This window comes from Macaca thibetana, chromosome 3 (genome assembly GCF_024542745.1).
Source record: "Macaca thibetana thibetana isolate TM-01 chromosome 3, ASM2454274v1, whole genome shotgun sequence".
Taxonomy (NCBI): Eukaryota; Metazoa; Chordata; class Mammalia; order Primates; family Cercopithecidae; genus Macaca; species Macaca thibetana.
The window spans coordinates 64443604-64464772 of NC_065580.1; the positions used below are offsets into that span (position 1 = coordinate 64443604).

General features: G+C 33.7%; 1 protein-coding gene across 3 annotated transcripts in view; it reads right to left on the minus strand.

Moving 5' to 3' along the window:
* Window positions 1-21169, minus strand: part of SEMA3D (semaphorin 3D) — a 194356-nt gene that overhangs the window by 117054 nt on the left and 56133 nt on the right. For 2 of the 3 annotated variants that reach the window (XM_050785240.1, XM_050785242.1), the window contains one exon: window positions 12496-12687. In XM_050785240.1, the coding sequence (XP_050641197.1) occupies window positions 12496-12646 (151 nt within the window). In that variant the 5' untranslated portion in view covers window positions 12647-12687. Of the gene's footprint in view, window positions 1-12495; window positions 12688-17377; window positions 17484-21169 lie in introns of all 3 variants that reach the window. The other variant, XM_050785241.1, reaches the window with a different exon arrangement.

Below are 21169 nucleotides of genomic sequence, written 5' to 3' on the forward strand. Positions count from 1 at the left end.
GCGCCTGTTATTCTCAGCTTGCCTGCATTAAAGAGCTGAATTATTTCATTCTTCCTCACACTAGAATGTCTCTCAAACCTTTACCTCATGGTGTGTGTTAATTTATGCAAGGTGGCCAAAGTATTTTTTTTTTCTTTTACAATTCTAAATTGGTCACATTTGTACATCTTTAGCTAGCTTATTCCTTAATTTCTAGAAGTGATCAATGAAATGTTTAGTTTAAACCAATGATATATAAGATTTTTCCCTTCAGCTTTTTTTTCATACAAAGAAGTGAAGTACATTAATTTAACACACATTTACTTGGGGGAAAAAAAAGGTGTCAAGATGAGTATCCATTGTAGACTTCCATTTCAAATATCTTTGCTGTTATCTGTGGTAGCAAAAATTCTACCCAAGATGCTAAATTACAATTATATTCTTAAACATCTTAAATTTTCTTTATATATTCAATTAATTATAAACATGTATGGTCTGTCTTTGAAATCTGTCACAACCTCCATTTTGTGGTTTGTAACATCTGAGGAACTTTCCCATTTATTATTTAATTTGATCCCCAAGAAGAACTTAATTTCCAGATGAGAAAACCTAGACTCAGAAAGACAATTTACGATTCTAGTGGTGCATAGACAGTTCATGTCACAGAAAGAGCTCAAACCTATCTTTATCTTCTGATTCTAAGCCCCATCACCCATTACAGCTATATTTTATATTTTAATGTTTAGCATTACTTAGATAAACAAGATTCTTTTTCAAAAGTTCTCTACCCACTGAATATTCCAACAGACAGGTTCACTTCTATTGCTTCTTCCACTTCACCACTCCATCGGGATTACTGAAGTATTTATCTTAATTTCCAAACTGTGTCTGGCTCACTGTGGCTTTAGTCAAATAAACCCCTTTATGACCATCTTTGTAAGTAAAAAGGACTTTCGTTCTACTTTATGCCTCTTTTGAATTAGTAGGATTAAAGCAGTATGTTTAAAGGATTCTTACAAAAATGCAAACTGTATATTACTAGTTCTTAAGAAATCAGAGAATTGTTTGTCAAATCTTCTGTTTAAAAAAGACCTAATGACATTATTTTTTAAACTGCCATTGAATTTATATTTATACACAGGTATGGAAAAATCTCACTGTGAAAATTCCTTTAATAAGGCTCAAGAAATTAGCGCCAGATTTAGGGAAGTTGAATTGTGAAATGAGCAGTTGCACATAAAAACATTTGCTCCTCAATAGTTTATAGAATAGTAAACCAGTTGCTTACAAGATCTATTCAAAAAGAGTTTTCCACCAAAAGATAGTTGACTGGATTTTATCGCAATAAAAATTGCCTTTAGACAAACTATGCCCTTTTTAAAGTTATTTCCACATTTATGCAAAGACAAAGACACAACCTAAGTGCCTCAAGGCTGAGCTCTCTTTTACCCTGCTAGGAGTACATAGATGATCACTGTAGCCCTTAGTGATTTTTATCTATCTTCGTAATTCCAGGAAGGCTTCTTGTGTGTTTGCATGGCAATACTGCATCATATATTACCTTATATTATTGTGGCACTCCACCACTCTGTAAAGTTCCATAGACCAGTAATGTTTAGAACAATGTTCCATATACAGTGTTAAATGGATTTCAATTATTATCGTATAAAGAGATTGCATACAGGTAAGTTGTATTAATAATACAAACACTATTTTACTAAAAAACAGTGGATTTAGATCTGAACATCAGTTTTTTAAAAAAATTATCTACTTATGTGACCCTAGCATTATTATTTAATCTGTCTGTATTTTTGTTTCCAAATCTTTACATATTAATCTCCTAAACATATATAGTGCCTACAGCCTGTATCATTATATCGTACTTAAGCATTCCTCCTTGAAAACTTGTTTATGTTTAACCTAGCTTCCTTTCTAGACAATAGTTGCAACTGATAATGAACTTTATTATGCAAAATAAGCCACTTTTATTAATACATGTTCTAAATGTACCCTGTTTTAGGGAAAATAATCTCATCAATACTTTCTTCAATAAGGTGTAGATTATGTCTCCTGAATCATCAATTATTATTCTTCTAGATTATTTCAATTAAAATACAAATATGTTGTTATTTCTTGCATTAAAATAAGTCTCTTGATCGCTTTGCTCCTCCAGCTAATGCCTATGTCACAATTATCAAAAATTTCCTTGAGAGAATTATCTATAGTCAGTGTCTCCAGTCCCATGCTCTCAAGAATCCATCCTAATCGGGCTTTGGCTGGCACACTCAGACACTGCTTTTATCAAAGTCAACAGTGAGCTCTGTTAAATTTAATGTTACTTTTTAGTTGTCATCTCTCTAGATGTATTACCTGACTTTGACACCACTGATTATCTCTTTCCTTTTACTTTTTTCATTTAATGCCTTCTGTATTATAACTCCTAATTTTTCTCCTATATACCTGGGCATTCCTCTTCAGTTCACTTTGCAGTTAATTCTTCCTTTATCCCATCTCCTGACTTGGTAGTACACCAGAAGCCAATCTTTTGAATTCTGCTTCATCCCTTAATTATTTCACAGTCTTGTAGATTTAAAAATTTCTATATATTAATGGCCAAATTCATATCTCCAATTGACATCTCCGTGAATTTCAGGGTTATATATGTACTCAAATGCCTTCTTGGCATCTCACTTAGGTGTCTAATAGCCTTCTCAAACAAAATATGTCCACTTGATCTTCTCCACAAAACTATTTCTTCCACAGTATTTACCACTTTAATTAATGGTACCTCCACCTGTAGACCACATCAAAACAAAACAAAACCACAAAAGCCATGGAGTCATCTTTGACTTCTCTCTCACTTTATATTCAGCTCATCAGCAAATCTTGTTGGCTCTATCTATGTGTATCCACTCCTATCACTTTGTGCCACAGACCATTAATTCTCACATGAATTGTTACAATAGCCTCAAATTTGGCTCCCTATTTCTTGATCTCTTTCTTTCTGTGTATTCTCAACATGCAAATTACAATGATTCTATTATTCTGAGAGTCAGATCATGTCAGACTGTGCTCAGAATTCTTCAGTGGATTCCCATAATACTCAGACTAAATGCCAGCAGTAGAAGATCTAATCCCTCCTCCCTCCTGTTAACTCTCTATTTAGTCAATTTTCTTCTTTCTTCCATCCCGCTATTTGTTTAGCCATACCATCTTCTTTAGGATCCTTATACATGCCAGACACACTTTCTCGCAGGGCCTTTGCACTTGATGTTCTTTCTGCAAAAATATTCCTGATATCTGCATGACTAGCTTAAGCATCTGTGAAAATATTCTCTCAGGAAGTGCTTTCCTGACCACAGTATTTGATGACTGCACTCCCACCACTACTGAGCTCCCTGTCTTGATTCATTTTTCTCCATAGTGCTGGTCACTTTCTGTCTTGGTAAATAATTCACTGCTATATCATACTGAATCCAGATAAAATACATATTATTAGATGTATCAATACAAATCAAACAAATTAGATGAGTTAAATGACATCTCTACTTGACACACATGCTAAATTTCACAGCTAAATAATTTGTAAATTACAGAAAAATATATAGCCTTACTTATTCATTTTTTAGAAAATTCTGATAAAACAAAGAACAATTCTAGAAGATACAGTAATACCTAGTTATAAGATAGGCAGATAAAATTTCAAAAGGGAATTTTGAAGTTTTTCTTGTCAATGAATATACATCTAATAAATGTTGGAGGTGCACAACATAATTACTACTATCAGAAGTTATTGAAAATAGCTTGATGCTAAAGAAATAATGGTAAAACCTTGTTATTTTTTATATCTTAATATTTATCCTCTTGAAAATGTAATGTTTTCCTCAAGGGCATGGTGAGTTGACAGTAACATGGACCTTGAACTAGATAAATGTAAGCACACAACTTGGTTGGGCTATTTAATAGCTTTTTGCTTCTGGGCAAGAGACTCCTGTTCTAAGCCTGTATCTTATCTATAAAGTAGGTATGAAAACAATGGGTATAAAAACAGTGTTGTGAGGCTTATACATGATAAAGTCTGAATAGGGTACCTGGGCCCAGTCATTCTCTGGCTTTATAGTCTTGATAGCACTTAGCACTATCTGAAATGATATTCACCTGTTTGTTTGCTTGTTCACTGTCTCCCTAAGTGAAAAATAAGCTCCAATGAGACAGTGACTTTTATCTAAAACAATGCCTAGTAAATAGTGATTCCATATTACGTATTTGTAGAATGGATGAATACATGGTAAATATTAAACGAGTTACTTTTCTTGCTGAAGACTTACACCTATCTCATCTTCTAGAGTTTTCCAAACAAATAACGTTACAGACACCAGTGATTCTTGAGTATAAATATCTCCAACACATTCAAAGTCTATAGTGATGATGGTGAGATAGAAAATACTTATATTATTGTGCAATTTAAGAAGATCGTCTCTCAAATATTATTTTTATAATTGCGGCATGAACTGTAGAAGTCACTATGAGAAGCCCAATTTATAAGACAATATTTATAGTAATAATCATATAATACAAAACCTGGAAATATAGAACATTCTGACCTCCATGATTCCTTACTTATTATTCAAGAAAAAAGTTTAGTAGTCATAAATATGCAAGAATTCACAACATGGACCAAAGGGAAATTTCTTTGCACAACAATGGAACCAAACTACCAAGCTCCTGTGGATTCAGAGGTTCTCAGTTAAGTCTTTATTAAAGAGTATTCTTTGGATAAAATGGTTGCTACAACTCTCTTGTTGTTTAAGAAATACTTTAAGAAATCCCTCAATAGGCCGGGCGTGTTGGTTCACACCTGCAATCCCAGTACTTTGGGAGGCCAAGGTGGGCAGATCACGAGGTCAAGAGAATGAGACCATCCTGGCCAACATGGTAAAACCTCATCTCTAATAAAAATACAAAAATTAACTGGGCTTCGTGGCATGTGCCTGTAGTCCCATCTACTCGGGAGGCTGAGGCAGGAGAATCGCTTGAACCCGGGAGGCGGAGGCTGCAGTGAGCCGAGATCGGGCCACTGCAGTGAGATTCCATCTAAGAAAGAAAGAAAGAAAGGAAGGAAGGAAGGGAGGGAGGGAGGGAGGGAGGGAGGGAGGGAGGGAGGGAGGGAGGGAAAGAGAAAGAAAGAAAAGAAATCCCTTAATATTACCTTGCAGCTCGTGCAAGTAGCTAACTCTACTACCATAGACACTGCCTGCATCTTTGGTTTACACTGAGAAGATATGAATTATGGAAAGCAAAGAAAACAAAGCTAATTTTATGTCCATAAAAGTTAATTATTTTTAAAACTAAAATTAGTATTTTTTTTTTTTATTTTGGCTGATTATTTTTAACCTCACGTTCTACCAGTGTATTAGTTTCCAAGAATAACCTTTCAGACTCTCAATACTGTCTAAGCAAAGGATAGTCCCAGCTGATCTCAAGTCAATAAGTTGTCATGAGAGAAAAAATGAAAATGTCAAGAAATGTTGTGGTTCTTACCTCAGAAGCAGGAATCTGGTATGTAAGCAGTTTGCCCCACCAGAACACAAAATTAACGGTAATTTTTGTGTCACAGCTTTTTAAAATCCAGGAAAAGACAGCTTTTAAAAGGTGGTATGTCAGGATTTGAGCTACTTTCTTTCTCAAGTGCTTGATTTTACAGAGGCGGATAGGAAAACTTGAAATTTTTGGAAGTGAATGGGAAATATACACTTCACAGTGCTGAACAATTGTGATATTCAAAATGAATACTCTGCATTCATTAAAATGGTTCAGCATTCCTTAAAATGGTGTGTTGTGAGCAGCAAAGGATTCGCAGTAGTTCTCTTAAGAAAGGTGACTACTCTATTATTAGCATACAGTCAAGAAATGACTCACTAACAGTAGCCCTGGGGAGCTGGGAGGGAAGTATGGGTGTGTGCTGAGGGTGTGTTGGAAGATATCTAGGATTTCTATCCTGCATTCAGTCTCTGCTTCTGATTACCAGCATTTGACATGTAGACAACCTAAAACATCTGAAAAAATTATGAATTTGAAATGAATACTGAATATAAGAAGCATCAAAAGAGTACAGCTTTTTGCATTTACTCCAAGAAAAACATATCAATTATCCTTATATATAAGAATAAGGTGCTGAGAGGAATGAAAATTTAGAGAAAGATAAATAAAACAAGATTTTTAATCCTTATAGAGTTGGCTCTAAGGCCAAAAACATACATTAATACAAGCTGTTATTTTCAGATGACAATTTATACATTTGATTTAATATTAAGACTCACTTTTCTATGAAATTTTGATTATGAAGACAATTTATCACAATCAACTTTTAAAAAATAAGTTTAGCAAATGGCATAAAATCCCACAAAAATCAAATAATCTTTTTGGCTACCCAGTGATCTTAAAGAGTACATGTAATCTTCTTCAACTTCATTTAATGTTGACAATTGAAAATCACATAATCAGTTTTAGTCAAATATCAGCATGATGCTTCTGTAAATTTATTCACTATGACAGGTAAGTGCCTCAGGAAGGAAATACTTATGTCTACAGTGAGAGAGACTTGGCTAGAATCCTAGCTCTAAGTAGCCTGGGGTTGACCCAGGAGTTGAGCCATGAATTAAATTTGTGACCCTGGCAAATTTCTCAATCTCTCAGTACCTCAGTATCCTCATACATAGGAAGGGGATGATAATACGCATCTCACAGCGAGGTAATGAGATAATTCACACACAGTCCTTATGCCAATGTTTTGTTCATTATGACTCTTTAGTGAATATTATCAATTATTAAAATATATTTGCAAGTGTGATGTTTGCATTACCCATGTTTGTCAATGCAGTGCTTTTGCGATATTCACTGTATTAAAGAAACCAGAGTTTCCCTTTTTATGTCTTCAATTCCTTTAGTTCAAACTTTCCATATCCTTTCTTTATTCCTTGGATTTTAATGTTTGTTTTCTATTCATTTTCTTTTTAAGGCAATATTATATATAGGCAAATGGACAGACCTTACATGTGCAATTTAATAAGTTGTGACAAATCTCTACACTTAGGTATTCAACATCCCTGTCAAGACAGAAAACACATCTATACTCCCAGAAAATTTCCTCTCATGCCCCTCTCAGTCAATCCTCTCTGTCCCCCAACAACAAGGGCAACTGTTATCATATTTTTAAACCATTGATTAGTTTTGCCTGTTCTAGAACTTCAAATGAATGTAAGTGCATGTATAATAGTATAAGAAACTGCCAAAACAATTTCCACCTTAACTCTTACATTAGCAATGTTTGCAAGCTCAAATTGTTCCACAGATTCACAAATATTTGATATAGTCAATGTTTCATGTTTTTAGCTATTCCAACAGATATATAAGAGTATTTCATTGTAATATTAATTTGTATTTACCCAATGACTCATGAGGGCCAGTATTTTTAAGTGTTTATTGGCCATGTATATGTTTGTGAAGTGTCTGAATAAGTACTTTACCCTATATAAACTTGTTTTTTATTATCAATTTATTTCAGAGATATATATATATAAGAATTTATATATGTGTGTATATATACACATATATATATATATATGTATCAACAATACCTCCCATGCCACAGCTCCTTACATATGTGACTTTGACACTACTATGATTGAGAAGTACAGTCTTTGTGCTCTCCTTTTAAAATTGAGTGAAGCTTTCTCATGGTTCAACCAATAGAATACTCTGGAACCAATGCCATGTAACTTCTAAAGCTAGGTATAAAAAGGCAATGAAACTTCCTCTTTGTTTGTTTAAATGTATGCACTTGAGGCCCTGAGCAAGCCCAAACTACCCAAGTGAAAAGACTCCCTCGGAGGAACCTGAGGATACATCAAGGAAGAGATGCCAGCCAGACCCTTACTGTTATAACTCTAGCCGTTGTCTGATTACAATTCCATTAAAGAGTACAAACCAGAAACACTCAGCTAAGCCTTTCCAAATTCTTGACCCAGAGAAACTGAGGGATATAGTAATTGTTGTTTTATTAAGGGAATGAGTTTTATGATGGCTTGTTATACAGCAGTAGTTATCCAAATTACATTTTGGTTTTAGAAATGGGCACTGCCATAACAAAACATAAAACCTGTGGCTTTAAAGATTATCTTTTGGCCAGGTAAGGTGGCTCACTCCTATAACCCCAGCATTTTGGGAGGCTGAAGCAGGCGGATTGCTTGAGCCCAGGAGACAAGCCTGGGCAACATGGTGAAACTCTGTCTCTACGAAAAATACAAAAATTAGCCATGCATGATGGATCATGCTTGTAGTCCAGAGGCTGAGGTGGGAGGATTACTTGAGCTTAGGAAGTCAAGGCTACACTGAGCCAAGATCTTGCCACTGTACTCCAGTGTGGGAGACAAAGCAAGAGTATCTATCTGTCTATCTCTCTCTACATATAGGAGACAGAGCAAGAGTATCTATCTCTCTCTCTCTATATATAGTATATCGAGAGATAGATACTATATATAGAGATACATATAGATACTATATATAGAGATAGATATAAATATATATAGATATAAAGATATATGTATTTTTATAGATAGATACAGATGTAAAGAGAGATATATATATATTTATTTAAACAATAGAGCTTCAAAGAATTTAAAGATATCCCATTATAGTCACACAAAGAGCATAAGGAATACAAAATAACTTTCTAGATATGGCTTTGGTTTAATGGAATATGTTATAAATTGACATGTAAAAAACTCAAGGGTTCTTTATATTGGATGATCCCTATTTCTCTATCTTCTGGTTTACTGAATGTTGTTCTGCTATCTCCAATCTGTAATTCATGCAGTAAGTTTTTAATTTCAGATACAATTTTCATTACTAGAGTTTTCATTTAGTTTTGTTAATACATTTCACTTCTCTGTTGAGATTCCATATCTGCTTATTCCTTTTGATAGCATTTTCTTTTAAATTCTTGAACATATTCATAATAGCTATTTTAAAATCTTTGCTAATGTGAACATCTGCATCACTTCAATTTACCTTCCATTAACTACATGTTTCCCTTGTTATCATTAAATTTTCCTGTTTCTTTGTAGGTCTAGTAATTTTTTTTATTGTATCTGGACATTATGGATATTAAATTGTTGAGAATATGGTTGATTTGGGTTTTCTTATTTTAAAAATTGTTGAGATTTTTTTTTTTTTTTCTCGCGGATATTGAGTTTACTGGAAGATCAGTTCAATCCTTTTGAGACTTATTGTCACGTTTTTTAAGGCAGGACTAAAGTATCCCTTACAGTAGGAATAGAATAGCTGAGCTCTTATAATGTGACCCTTGTAAATTTGTTTAAGTTCCTCATAGATGCTTTATATTAGATCTTTGTCAGATGCATAATATGTAACAGTTTTCTCTGATTCTGTAGGTTGTCTGTTGACTCAAGCCTGCTTACTCACTGTCAACTGTTGATAGTTTATTTTGCTATTCAGATGCTCTTTAGTTTAATGAGATCCCATTTGTCAATTTTTGTTTTTGTTGCAATTGCTTTTGGCATCTTCATCATGAACTTTTTGCCTATGCCTATGTGCTGAATGGTATTGCTTAGGTTGTCTTTCAGGGTTTTTATAGTTTTAAATAAACAACACCATTAAAAAGTGGGCAAAGGACATGAACAGATGCTTTTCAAGAGAACACATACATGCGGGGAACAATCATGTGGAAAAAAACAAAACAAAACTCAACACCACTGATCATTCTAGAAATACAAATCAAAAACACAACAAGATACCATCTCACACTAGTCACTCAGAATGGCTATTATATAAAAAGTCAAAAATAACAGATGCTGGCAAGGTTGTGGAGAAAACTGAATGCTTATACACTGTTGGTGGGAGTGTAAATTAGTTTAACCATTGTGGAAGACAGTGTGGCAACTTCTCGAAGATCTAAAGACAGAAATACCATTAGAAACTGCAATCCCATTACTGGGTATATACCCCCAAAATATACATCTTTCTATTATAAAGACACATGCATTTGTATGTTCATTGCAGCACTATTCACATTAGCAAAGACATAGAATCAACCTAAATGCCTATCAATGATAGACTGAATAAAGAAAATGTTGTACGTATATACCCTGGAATACTATGCAGCCATAAAAAAAGAATGAGACCATGTTCTTTAAAGGGACATGGATAGAGTTGGAGGCCATTATCCTTAGCCAACTATGGAGGAAAAAAAAAATACCACATGTTCTCACTTATAAGTGTGAACTAACCAATGACAACATGTGGACACATAGAGGGGAATAACATAGCCTGGGGACTATCAGAGCGTGGAGGTAGGGAGGAGGGAGAGGATCGGGAAAAATAACTAATGGGTACAGGGTTTGATACTTGTTTGATGAAACAATCTGCACAACCAATCTCCATGACACAACTTGCCTATGTAACAAACCTGGGCATGCGCCCTTGAACTTAAAATAAAAATTAAAAAATAAAATGACCCTTGCAGCATGTCAACTGAGTGCCCCAGGTTTTGGTGAAGTTTTAAAATTCTGGGTGGACAGAACTGCTATGTCATTCGGCACTCCTTGACCTCCAATATTTCATCTCAATATCTCGGCTCAGCACACAAATTCCCCGTTTGTCCCAAACCCTTTCCGAGTTGCGCCATTAAGTGTGTTTTTTTGTTTTTTTGTTTGTTTGTTTGTTTGTTTTCTTTTTTAGAGACAGAGTCTCTAAAAGTGATGCAATCCTAGCTCACTGCAGTCAAACCCCTGGGCTCAAGCAATCTTCTCGCTTCAGCCTCTTGAATAGCTAGGATTATAGGCATGTACCACTGGTAGTTTCTTTCTTTCATCTTTGCTGCCTATTGCTCAATGTCTAAAAATAGTTGCTTCATATAGTTTATCTAGATGAATAGTTGTTTATGGAAGAAGGCATAATTCAGTACTATTTATACTGGCATGGTTAAAAGCCTTGACTTTGTTTTTTATTTATGGCCTAAACCTTGCCATAACTGTTAATGTTCACTTGAAACTAAGATAATTTTAGGGGAATGACAGAAAATTGAATATATCTATGACTAGGAAATGGAAGACAATCAAATACAGGTTTTAGTTATTGATTATGGCCGGGCGAGATGGCTCAAGCCTGTAATCCCAGCACTTCGGGAGGCCGAGGTGGGCGGATCACTTGAGGTCAGGAGTTCGAGACCAGCCTGGCCAACATGGTGAAACTCCATCTCTATTAAAAATACAAAAATTAATCAAGCGTGGTGGTGGGCACCTGTAATCCCAGCTACTCAGGAGGCTGAGGTGGGAGAGTCGCTTGAACCCGGAAGACGGAGGTTGCAGTGAGCTGAGATCATGCCCTGCCCTCCAGCCTGGGCAACAGAATGAGACATCATCTCAAAAAGAAAAAAAAAAGGTTTTAATTATTGATTAAATAAGACATCAATAAATTATATTTCATAATGTGATCAATGTTTCCAGATAAAAACATCCTAGATTACCAAAAAATAGACTTCCAATGCAAATGAGTTTGATACATATAAAAACATAAGAACTCAAAAATATATAAATTGTTTAACTCTTTAATACATGACATATATTCTGTACAAATACCAACATATAAGATTTGTAATGGATATAATGTGCTAATTCAACTTACTCTTAGATTTAACATCCAACATGCTTTTATTAGTATTTTGTTTGTCTATAAAATGTCATCTTAAAGAGATCAGAGGATATCAAATTGCCAGCATAATTTTTGCCTACCACTTTGAGAATAAAGAAGTTTTATTCTCCCTACATCCCTTTTATTTCTTGAGGTATTAATGAACCCCAGAGTACATCAAAAAGGAAAACCAAAGTAAAAACTATTTGGGCATGAAACTGGACACAGACACACACAAAGATGACCAACCGTAATTCATATAAACTTTGCTGTTATATCAAACATTTAAAAACTAGCTTAGCAGATTTCATTTTTTAGCAAAGTTGTTTCATCTTTTTTGTATTTTAAACCTTTCACATTGTCTTTTTCTATTACCAAATACATATGTAGTTGAGAACTTGAAGCTATCCTGCTGTCTTAAGTTCTTTTTGAAGATATCTTACTGTGTTTTTTTTTAAAAATCCCCTCTGACTAGGAATAAACTAGCAATAGTTATGTGAAATTAGTTAACATTTTTCTGTTTTTAAGGATTGATTTGTTTTAACACCAAACCGTTTACCACTTGCAGATCAAACTGATTATTATAAATACTGGGCTGAAAAGCATACTTGAATAGCTTTAGCATATTTTTCCTCATAAAAATGAGTGATTGGGCTTCTTGTTCTATAATTCTATTTTATGAATTGATGCCAACATAATAAACATTTCACAGAAGCCAATATGCTTTTCTAAAAAGAAAAAATATAGCAGTCAAAAAAGACATTTAAAAATCTTAATAAACAATTTAGAAAATATGTATATATTTACCTTTGTAGGTTAGCTTGAGTCTTGGAATATTTTGTTTTGAAGTGCCAATGACTGGAAGAAACAACATGGCCATGCTTAGCATCATCAAAGCAGGAAAAAGGTGAAAATCTTGGCTTCTGGCCTTAAGTCTCTCATCTTTATTAGCATTCATGATGAAAACAATGTTATCTTTCCAACAGTGTTAATTTAAATCTAAGAAAGAGTAAAAAAAAACAAAAAACAAAAAAAAAAGCTATTAAGGTATCAGCAAACTGACACAGGAACAGAAAACCAAACACCACATCATCTCACTCAGAAGTGGGAGTTGAACAATGAGAACACTTGGACAGAGGGAAGGGAACATCACACACCAGGGCCTGTTGGGGGCTGGGAGGCTGGGAGAGGGAGAGCGTTAAGGGAAATACCTAATGTAGATGACAGGTTAATGGTTGCAGCAAACCACCATGGCACGTGTATACCTATGTAAGAAACCTGCATGTTTTGCACATGTATCCCAGAACTTAAAGTAACAAAAAAAAAAAAAAAAAAACTATTAAGATAGCAGTTGGCAGGTTTTCCTCAATTTACTAAATTATAATTTATTGAATGTATATAGATTTTTTAAAATAATTTCTCCATAGCTCTTATTTTACCCTTACAGAAACGAATCGGAACTGAGGAATAAAATTAAGGACTGGCTTTCTCCAGATGTAGAAATAAAAGCACCACTAGAATTTAAACTATTTTGATATTTAACATTTTTTCCTTGACTAAAGTTGTTTCTGTGTTTTGTTTAAGCAAATATCTCAAGAACCAACTTTTTTTGAAACTTGAATTATTTGATCAGATGAGACCACTTTCACTGATAGAAGCCCATACTTGCCCCATGTCATCCCCAAATAAAAAGGTCCACCAACTAAAACAGACAAAAGCTGTCATTTTGAGACAAGTTATCCTGTTTCTGAGTTTAGAGACATTTAAAAATTCCACTTAAATGTGAGAAACTAAATTTAATTAGGTCAGGGCCCCAGTATAGGTGTTATGCCTGGAACAATGCAATCTTACCTGAAACCTATATTATTCCACACAGGGAAGTAATGAATAGAAAAACAAATTATAAAATATAAGCATTTATAAGAAAGGGGGTGGTTATTAACTGGGTTGCCATAAAATAGGCTAACTTCGTTGTTTTCTGTGAGATGTAGAGTAAATCAAAACACGTACTCTAAACTAAGCCTGGTAATAAAAATTATAAATCATATTTATTGAGCATTTATATGTACCCAATACTTTTTGAAAAGTGCTTTACATAGATTAAATGATTTAATTTAAAAACAACCATTAAGGGTGGGTAATTATTTATCTCACTTCACCAATGAAACAAAATTGAGGTACAGAGTTAAATAGTTCTTCCAGGGGTACACGGCAAGTAAGAGATGGATCAAATCAACGCATGATCAGGACTTTAGCTGGAGTCTGCTTTCTTCGCACCTAAGTCTTCGGGTGCTTTGCATTATGGTAGAAACCAGTGATCTTCAGCTCCTGCTAGAGTCTTCAACTTCTCTTCTATGTTAATTAACTTACTGCCATCTTACTAGGAAATAGGCCACAGAACCCATAATTTCCTTGATGATACATTGCATGGTGATAGCTTTGATCATAATAAAAAAGTATTAGACTTTAAGTAATGTTCTAATTAGTTAACATTCAGAATCAATATTTTATGCCTATATGGTTTAGTTTTAAGAGAAGGCCTAATAAGGGATGAATTTTCCTTAGTGAGATCAGCTCTTCAGTGTATTAAAATGTCTCCCAGATTTTGAATACCAAGTTTTCAGTTACCTTAAATCTCAGCAGCTAAGTCAAGTCTTTGAAGTAAAATAAAATCAAATTTTGATGTGTATTATGTTTATACATGATAAATAATTAAGGATAGACTTCAATTTTATGCTGAATTTCTTCATGAAATGAAAAGTGAGTGCTTAATAAGTTGTTTCTTCAATCACTTTCATTACATTCAAAGATACCTACAAGAAATACTAAATTATTCTTCGTATATAATCTGTCAACATTTAATTCTTCTTTTAGAAGGTTACTCCATATGCAGATAATCAAGTTGATTTAGATACTCTTTCAATCATATTGTGTTAAATATAACAAACGTTGCATATTTTAGTCACATTTAATTGACATTTCCTGAACGTTTCCCCTAATTAGATAAAATGTGAGAGACAATAGGAATGTCTTTCTGATGAAAAACACCTACACCATCAGCAGCCCTTTATGAAAATTTTAGTTTTAAATATTTCAGTTATGCTAATTTTAATATAGAACACTAATAAAGCCTCTTTTAAAAAAAGACATGAAGTCCTAAAAATTATATTATTTAAAGGCCAGTAGGAACACATTAATGCTATTGCCACAAAACAGTTACTTTAACTGATCTACAGAAAAAAAAATATCAGATTAGATTTGAATATGAGTTTTGAATCATTCAATCTCAATGCATTCTTACAACATGTTAGTTTTAAAAGTTAGTTTTAACTTGTTAGAATACCAGTATTCTTTGACTTATAGATTCTTCTTAAAAACTTGCTGCTTTTACACAAATTCCAATACAAGTTTTAAATATTTACATATTTATACGTTAATAAATATATATTTATATAACTTATGATGGTATTTGAATATATCTAACATATTCACTTATATATATTCTTAGCCATTGGCATCATATCTAATCGCTATTTATAAGGTGAGGAAATGAATAAGATTTTTTTCTGAAGGGAATGGTTAATTATAAACAATAAAGTACCATAAAATAAATTTAAAATGGAGACATTTGTGACACGCTATGCAAAATAACTCAAAGGAGTATCATATAGGCTTAAACAAGACAAGTATACTTTCATGGAGGACAGAGAAAAGAGACTGGGAAAGCAAACAGAGACAATTCCGGAAAACAGTGAAACCTTGTTAAGGACTCCTGAACACTGAGGCAGTCTGCATGATAGACTGGGTTATATGGCTATGAGAAGGAAGAGAATGTGGCATAATTCAGGGGCATAGAACAGAAGCACACCAAAGAGAATCTTTGGCTAATTCTTAAATTTGGCTCATGCATGTTCTTGTACCTAATATATTATGACTCGAAACAATACATATGATCACTCCATACTGCCTTTTGGTATTGATCAAGTGTGCTGTTCCACCCACATTCATCAGTGCTTCTCCAATCCCATTACCCTGTTCCTTCCGTTATTTCTTGTATTCACATTATTAGCAAAGCACTGATATCTGATTGCAGCAGACTCACAGCCTTGGCATACAAACATGTATTCTCCCTCCTACCCATACCCTCTAAAAAAAGTGAAAGGTAAAAGGAATGTAGAGACTAAATATATTAAATTTCTCATTATACTTAGTTGTTTTCTTTTTTTTTTTTTTTTAGCTTCTGGACATGTGAAATACTTTTTTATGACATGTAACAATGCATGTAATGTGAATGTATGTTTATATACATAGGCAAAAAAGAGGGAATTTTCCATATGTGCATTTTATTAGCAATAATGACCTTAGTGCAGGACATTTCCTGGGAATTAATGACTAGTTGGGGTTAATGGCCCTTGGCTATGCATTGAGATATCCACTCCTCCAACTGGTCATTAATCGCTAAGACATGCCCTGTGCCTCTAATGTCGTAAGTTAAGAAGATTGATGTTTTGGTTTTCAATGAACAGTAGTAACACTGTTCCTTGTAACCCAACTAATTAATAGTGTTAAATAAGTTAAAAATCAAAGCCCTGCTTTCCTACTAAGACATTCTGAGAAGTGCCTATGTGTGCTGAACCTGTACTTGGAGGAACAAAATAAAGCAAAAATGGCAATACCTCTGGAACTTAAAATAAAAGCCTTTATATATTTTTCTACTATAAAACAGTCAAGACCTACAATCTGCTGGTCCTGATTCTTTGCTTTTCTTCCCAACAATCCTATAAATTCAATAGTTAATCTTTTAATTGAGATAATTTACGGGTTAGTCTTGCCAACAACCTCCTCCCTACTCTGTTGATATTTTGCTGTCTTCGTATGTGTGTGTGTGTGTGTTATGTGCACGTGTGTGTGTTGTGCATCTGGGATGAATTATGGAGAGAAGTAGGTGTGATTTAACCCAAAGTGGGTGGATTTAGTGAAATGCATAGGTTATACTGCATGCTACTGTCTGTAACAAGCTTGATCTGGAGCCAATTAACTGAATATAATCTATTCCAGATGCTCCCTGATAGAAACAGCACTCTTGGGGATCTTCAGATGTAGAGCCAATAGGGAGTGTTCTGATTATGAGAGACTTTTACACACTGTTCCACTAAATCAGAGATCCAAATGCATAATCTAAACTCAAGAAGACCTTGTGCCATTTCCCTAAGGAACACAAAGAGTCCAGAACTTATTAGATGGATGGTAACTTGTCAAAAAATTTATTTCAGGAGCAAGAGATACAAAATTTTATATGTGAACTTCATTGATTTGTCTTATTTATTCATATGCATTTGTTCCAAAAGTCATTAAGCCAGGATCAGGTACTATTTGTGTGAAAAAATAGCTTCTATGCACAGAACAATAATTAGAATATATAAGTCTTCATGCCTGAAAATCTGGAACACTTAGATGTAGGACTCTTTCTCAAGTGTGTGTGTGTGTGTGTGTGTGTGTGTGTGTATAGGTATGTAGGTTGGGGAAGGGAAGAAAGGAACCCCTGATTTTTTAATTTTACAAAGAGCTCTTTGTTCTTTATAACTAAGTGGTATGTATAAGGTCACCTGAGAATGTTTTTTACCCAATTCAGAAAGCACAAGGAAATATGCCTATCTCAATATTAAAAGCAATATCTGTATTAACTCACTCTGGCCAAATTGCTGCTCCTATTTTGAGCTATTGTTTGATTAGATGGTTTTCCTCTAGGGTGCACATGACTGATCAATTATTGGTAACATTGCTTCATGGCATGGCTGTGGACAGAACAACAAAAAGGGATTATAGAAAAACACTTGAAAGCCAAAGAGGTAACATAGGCAAACAAAGAGAAGCTTTATGTTACAGGGGGCTGTTATACATTCCATTGATCAAATGCAATAATATCAAAGTAGGATTCAAGTGGTATGTGAAAAGGTCCACAGGAGCAGAGCTTGGAATGCTGGAACTTTCACTTGAATTTATCCTATCCTTTTTAAGTTTCCTTCTTTGTATTTTCTAATAGGCATGTAAAATATTCTACTACTTTAGTAAGATAGCAAGTATTTGTTGAAAGACTAATTGTCCATTAATGGACTTCATTGTCTTCAGATGTCATGAATTCTCCATCAATTGATATATTCTAAAGGAGTGTGGAAGGCCATCTGACTCCTCAGAGATCATGAAGAGTCTTATATTTGATTAAATGCTAATCAAATATAGCATTTAATTGGCCTCTTTATGATGGCCAATGATATTTCTCCACACACCAAACAAATTATGATTATCATCAGAATTAGTTATAGAGCTGAGCTAAGCTATTTGTCAGTAAATATAAATTAAACTACCTACATTTTAATTTTTTAGTGGTTTAAACATTATGTTTGCATTTCTAAAATACACTGAGAGTATATTGTTTTATAATCCTTGTTCAACAAAGCAACACTGTTAACATTTTACTTGGGTTTGCATGCGTTATAGCCATATACTAAAAGCCAAATAAAATTCTGTAAGATCTCACCTCTAACGAATTCAACATACAATAATACAATTGTGAGATTTTAGAATGTATGTGTGTAATCTCTTAGGTTTAATATTGTGAGTTTCTTTTTTTTCTTACCTTAACAGTAACAACAAAATAATGTTTAAGTTGTAAAAAGGTCCCAAAGAAATAAAGTGCCTCCAAGGTCTAAACTGTTGAAGTTGTTAACACGTTTATACAAATTTAATAAAATACTACTGTGAATGACTTTATTGATATTAATTTTCCTCATCCTAAATCTCACATCAATTTGGTGTTCAAAGCAGCAATTGATACTTATCAATTTGAAGGGTCAGAGAAAGTACTAACAACATCATCAGAGTTGGCTTTTCTTCAAATCAGATTAATCGACAGTCCAAAGTTTCAATATTTTCCTTTCAAATTCTTACACTCTTGGGAGCATTTTAACTCATGCAACTTTTCATGACTAAGATAATCTTATAATATGCTTTTGGAGAATTATATAACATTTTGTCAAATTTTAATGTGCACACTCGAAACATAAATTGGTTGTTTTTTAAAACTCAAAAGCATCGACCTCAAATATTCTGATATGTGCCTCTTAGGTACTTCTGCTTTTTTTAATGAAGTGACTTGAAAAAAGCAGAGTAGGAATTATTGAAAATATGAAGGCAAAATTATTATATTTTCTTGGAATAATGAAGTAAGAATTAACTTTTATTTTATTTTATTTTATTTATTTATTTTTTTTTAATTTTTTTTTTTATTTTAAGACAGAGTCTCACTCTGTCAACCAGACTGGAAAGCAGTGGAGCGATCTCTGCTCACTGCAAGTTCCATATCCCCGGTTCAAGCAATTCTTCTGCCTCAGCCTCCTGAGTAGCTGGAATTTCAGGCACGTGCCACCGTGCCTGGCTAAATTTTTTATATTTTTTAACAGATATGGGGTTTCACCATGTTGATCAGGCTGGTCTCGAGCTCCTGACCTCATGATCCAGCAGCCTCGGGCTCCCAAAGTGTTGGGATTACAGGCATGAGTCACCACGCTGGGCCAACTATATTTTTATTATTGAGATATGCTTATTTCTAATTTAGTCAAGCCCTTTTATTTTTTAGAAATGTCATTTTTATCAAAACTAAACAATATTTTGGCAAATATCCAAAATTTCTCTTTATTCTTTTCTGAAATTCACATTCAGTTATTCATTTAGCTGTTGAATTACATGTCCATTTAACATTTTCCCAGAATTTATAATATGTATCTAATATTATAAGTATTCTGCCTATGTGAAGAATAAATGGATTCGAATTTTAAAAAATTGATTATTCACAATAAAATGTACAGAATATTCTGTTTTACAAACCAAGTTAGTGGCTCCATGGTCTCTGTGGCAGCATAAATAATTCTGCACTTGGAAACTTGTTTTTCAAAGCAATACGAGTATTTTTATGATATATGTATATTTCCTTTTTTTTTTTTTTTTTTTTTTTTTTTTTAAGAGATAGATAGGATCTCACTCTGTCACTGAAGCTAGAGTGCAGTGGTATGACCACAGCTCATGGTAGCCTGGACTTCCTGGACTCAAGTGATCCATCTGCTTTGGCTTCCTGAGGAGCTGGTGTTATAGGCATGTGCCATCATGCCCAGCTAATTTTCTATTCTGTTTTTTTTTGGTTTTTTTTTTTGTTTTGTTTTAGAGATAGGGTCTCACTGTTTTGACCAGGTTGGTCTGCTCTTGAACTCCTGGCCTCAAGTGATCATCCTGCTTCAACCTCCCAAAGTATTGACATTACAGGTGTGAGCCACTGTCACTGTGCCTCACCTACTTTATTATATTTTAAAATATTATCATGGTGTTTGTTTTAGCAGCACTTATTCTAAGGTAAGAACAATACAGAGATGCACGAAGAGAAGAGCACAACACCTAGATAGGAAAGACAGACAAATGTGTAAAACAGAATTTCTTTTCATTTATTGACGTGTGGTAGTCGTGTTTCCCACAGTCTTCATGTGTATATTTTAATTTTCCAATTAAAAATATTTACTGAAAAATTGGTTATGCCAAAGGAGGAAAAATTGATTTTTAAAAAATTATTTAATACATGTCTTATCAGACTGTGAGATGGGGATTTCATCTTATCATGAAAACACCATACAGAGGTTATAGTTGCCAATATGTAAAACTATATAAGCCTGCTTATACAAAACCACTTATGTATAGGAAATAGCATTTCGATAAGTTCCTACACTGAGACTAAATTATAACATGGGGTTATACATACTTAGTTTAGAATCTTAAGGTTGTAACTATTGGAAACCAGTAAATAATTATGAAGTAATTAAATTACATTTTTGAGATGTATGCTGTAGGACAATTATACGTATTCTTCATAAAAATCCTAACCCTTTTACATAAACAGATAAAGAAATGCCATCAAATCTACCAGCAATGCCCATATTTAATAGCAAACTTTTAATCTAAAAAAACTGCACATAGCAGGAAAACTACGACCTTGAGTTTCATACTCACATATATTCTTCAGGAACACATAAACTGTTGAGATCAAAACACTTATAATGAGTTAAATGAATCCTATATAGCCTTATTTTATCTTTTTTTTTTTAACAAAAGATGTGTTAAACACATTAACACTATTTGTTTCTTTCTTCACTCTTTAATGAAACACCTTAGGGAAATAAACACCCTAGGGAAACAGGAGAAAAATGTAAATAATTCACTTCATAAACACAATGCTATCTGGAAACACAAATAGGCAGCATGTAAAAAGAACTTAGCATCACAAGTGGAATTTAGGAACCAAGTCTTCATATCCGATTTGAATTTCATTGTATTTGACCCAACTCATCAACTATTAATAATTAACATTTTAAATTCAACACCTGATGATGACTATGCAATCAAAAAGGCAACTTTTCTTTCAACAAATAAAAGAATGGTC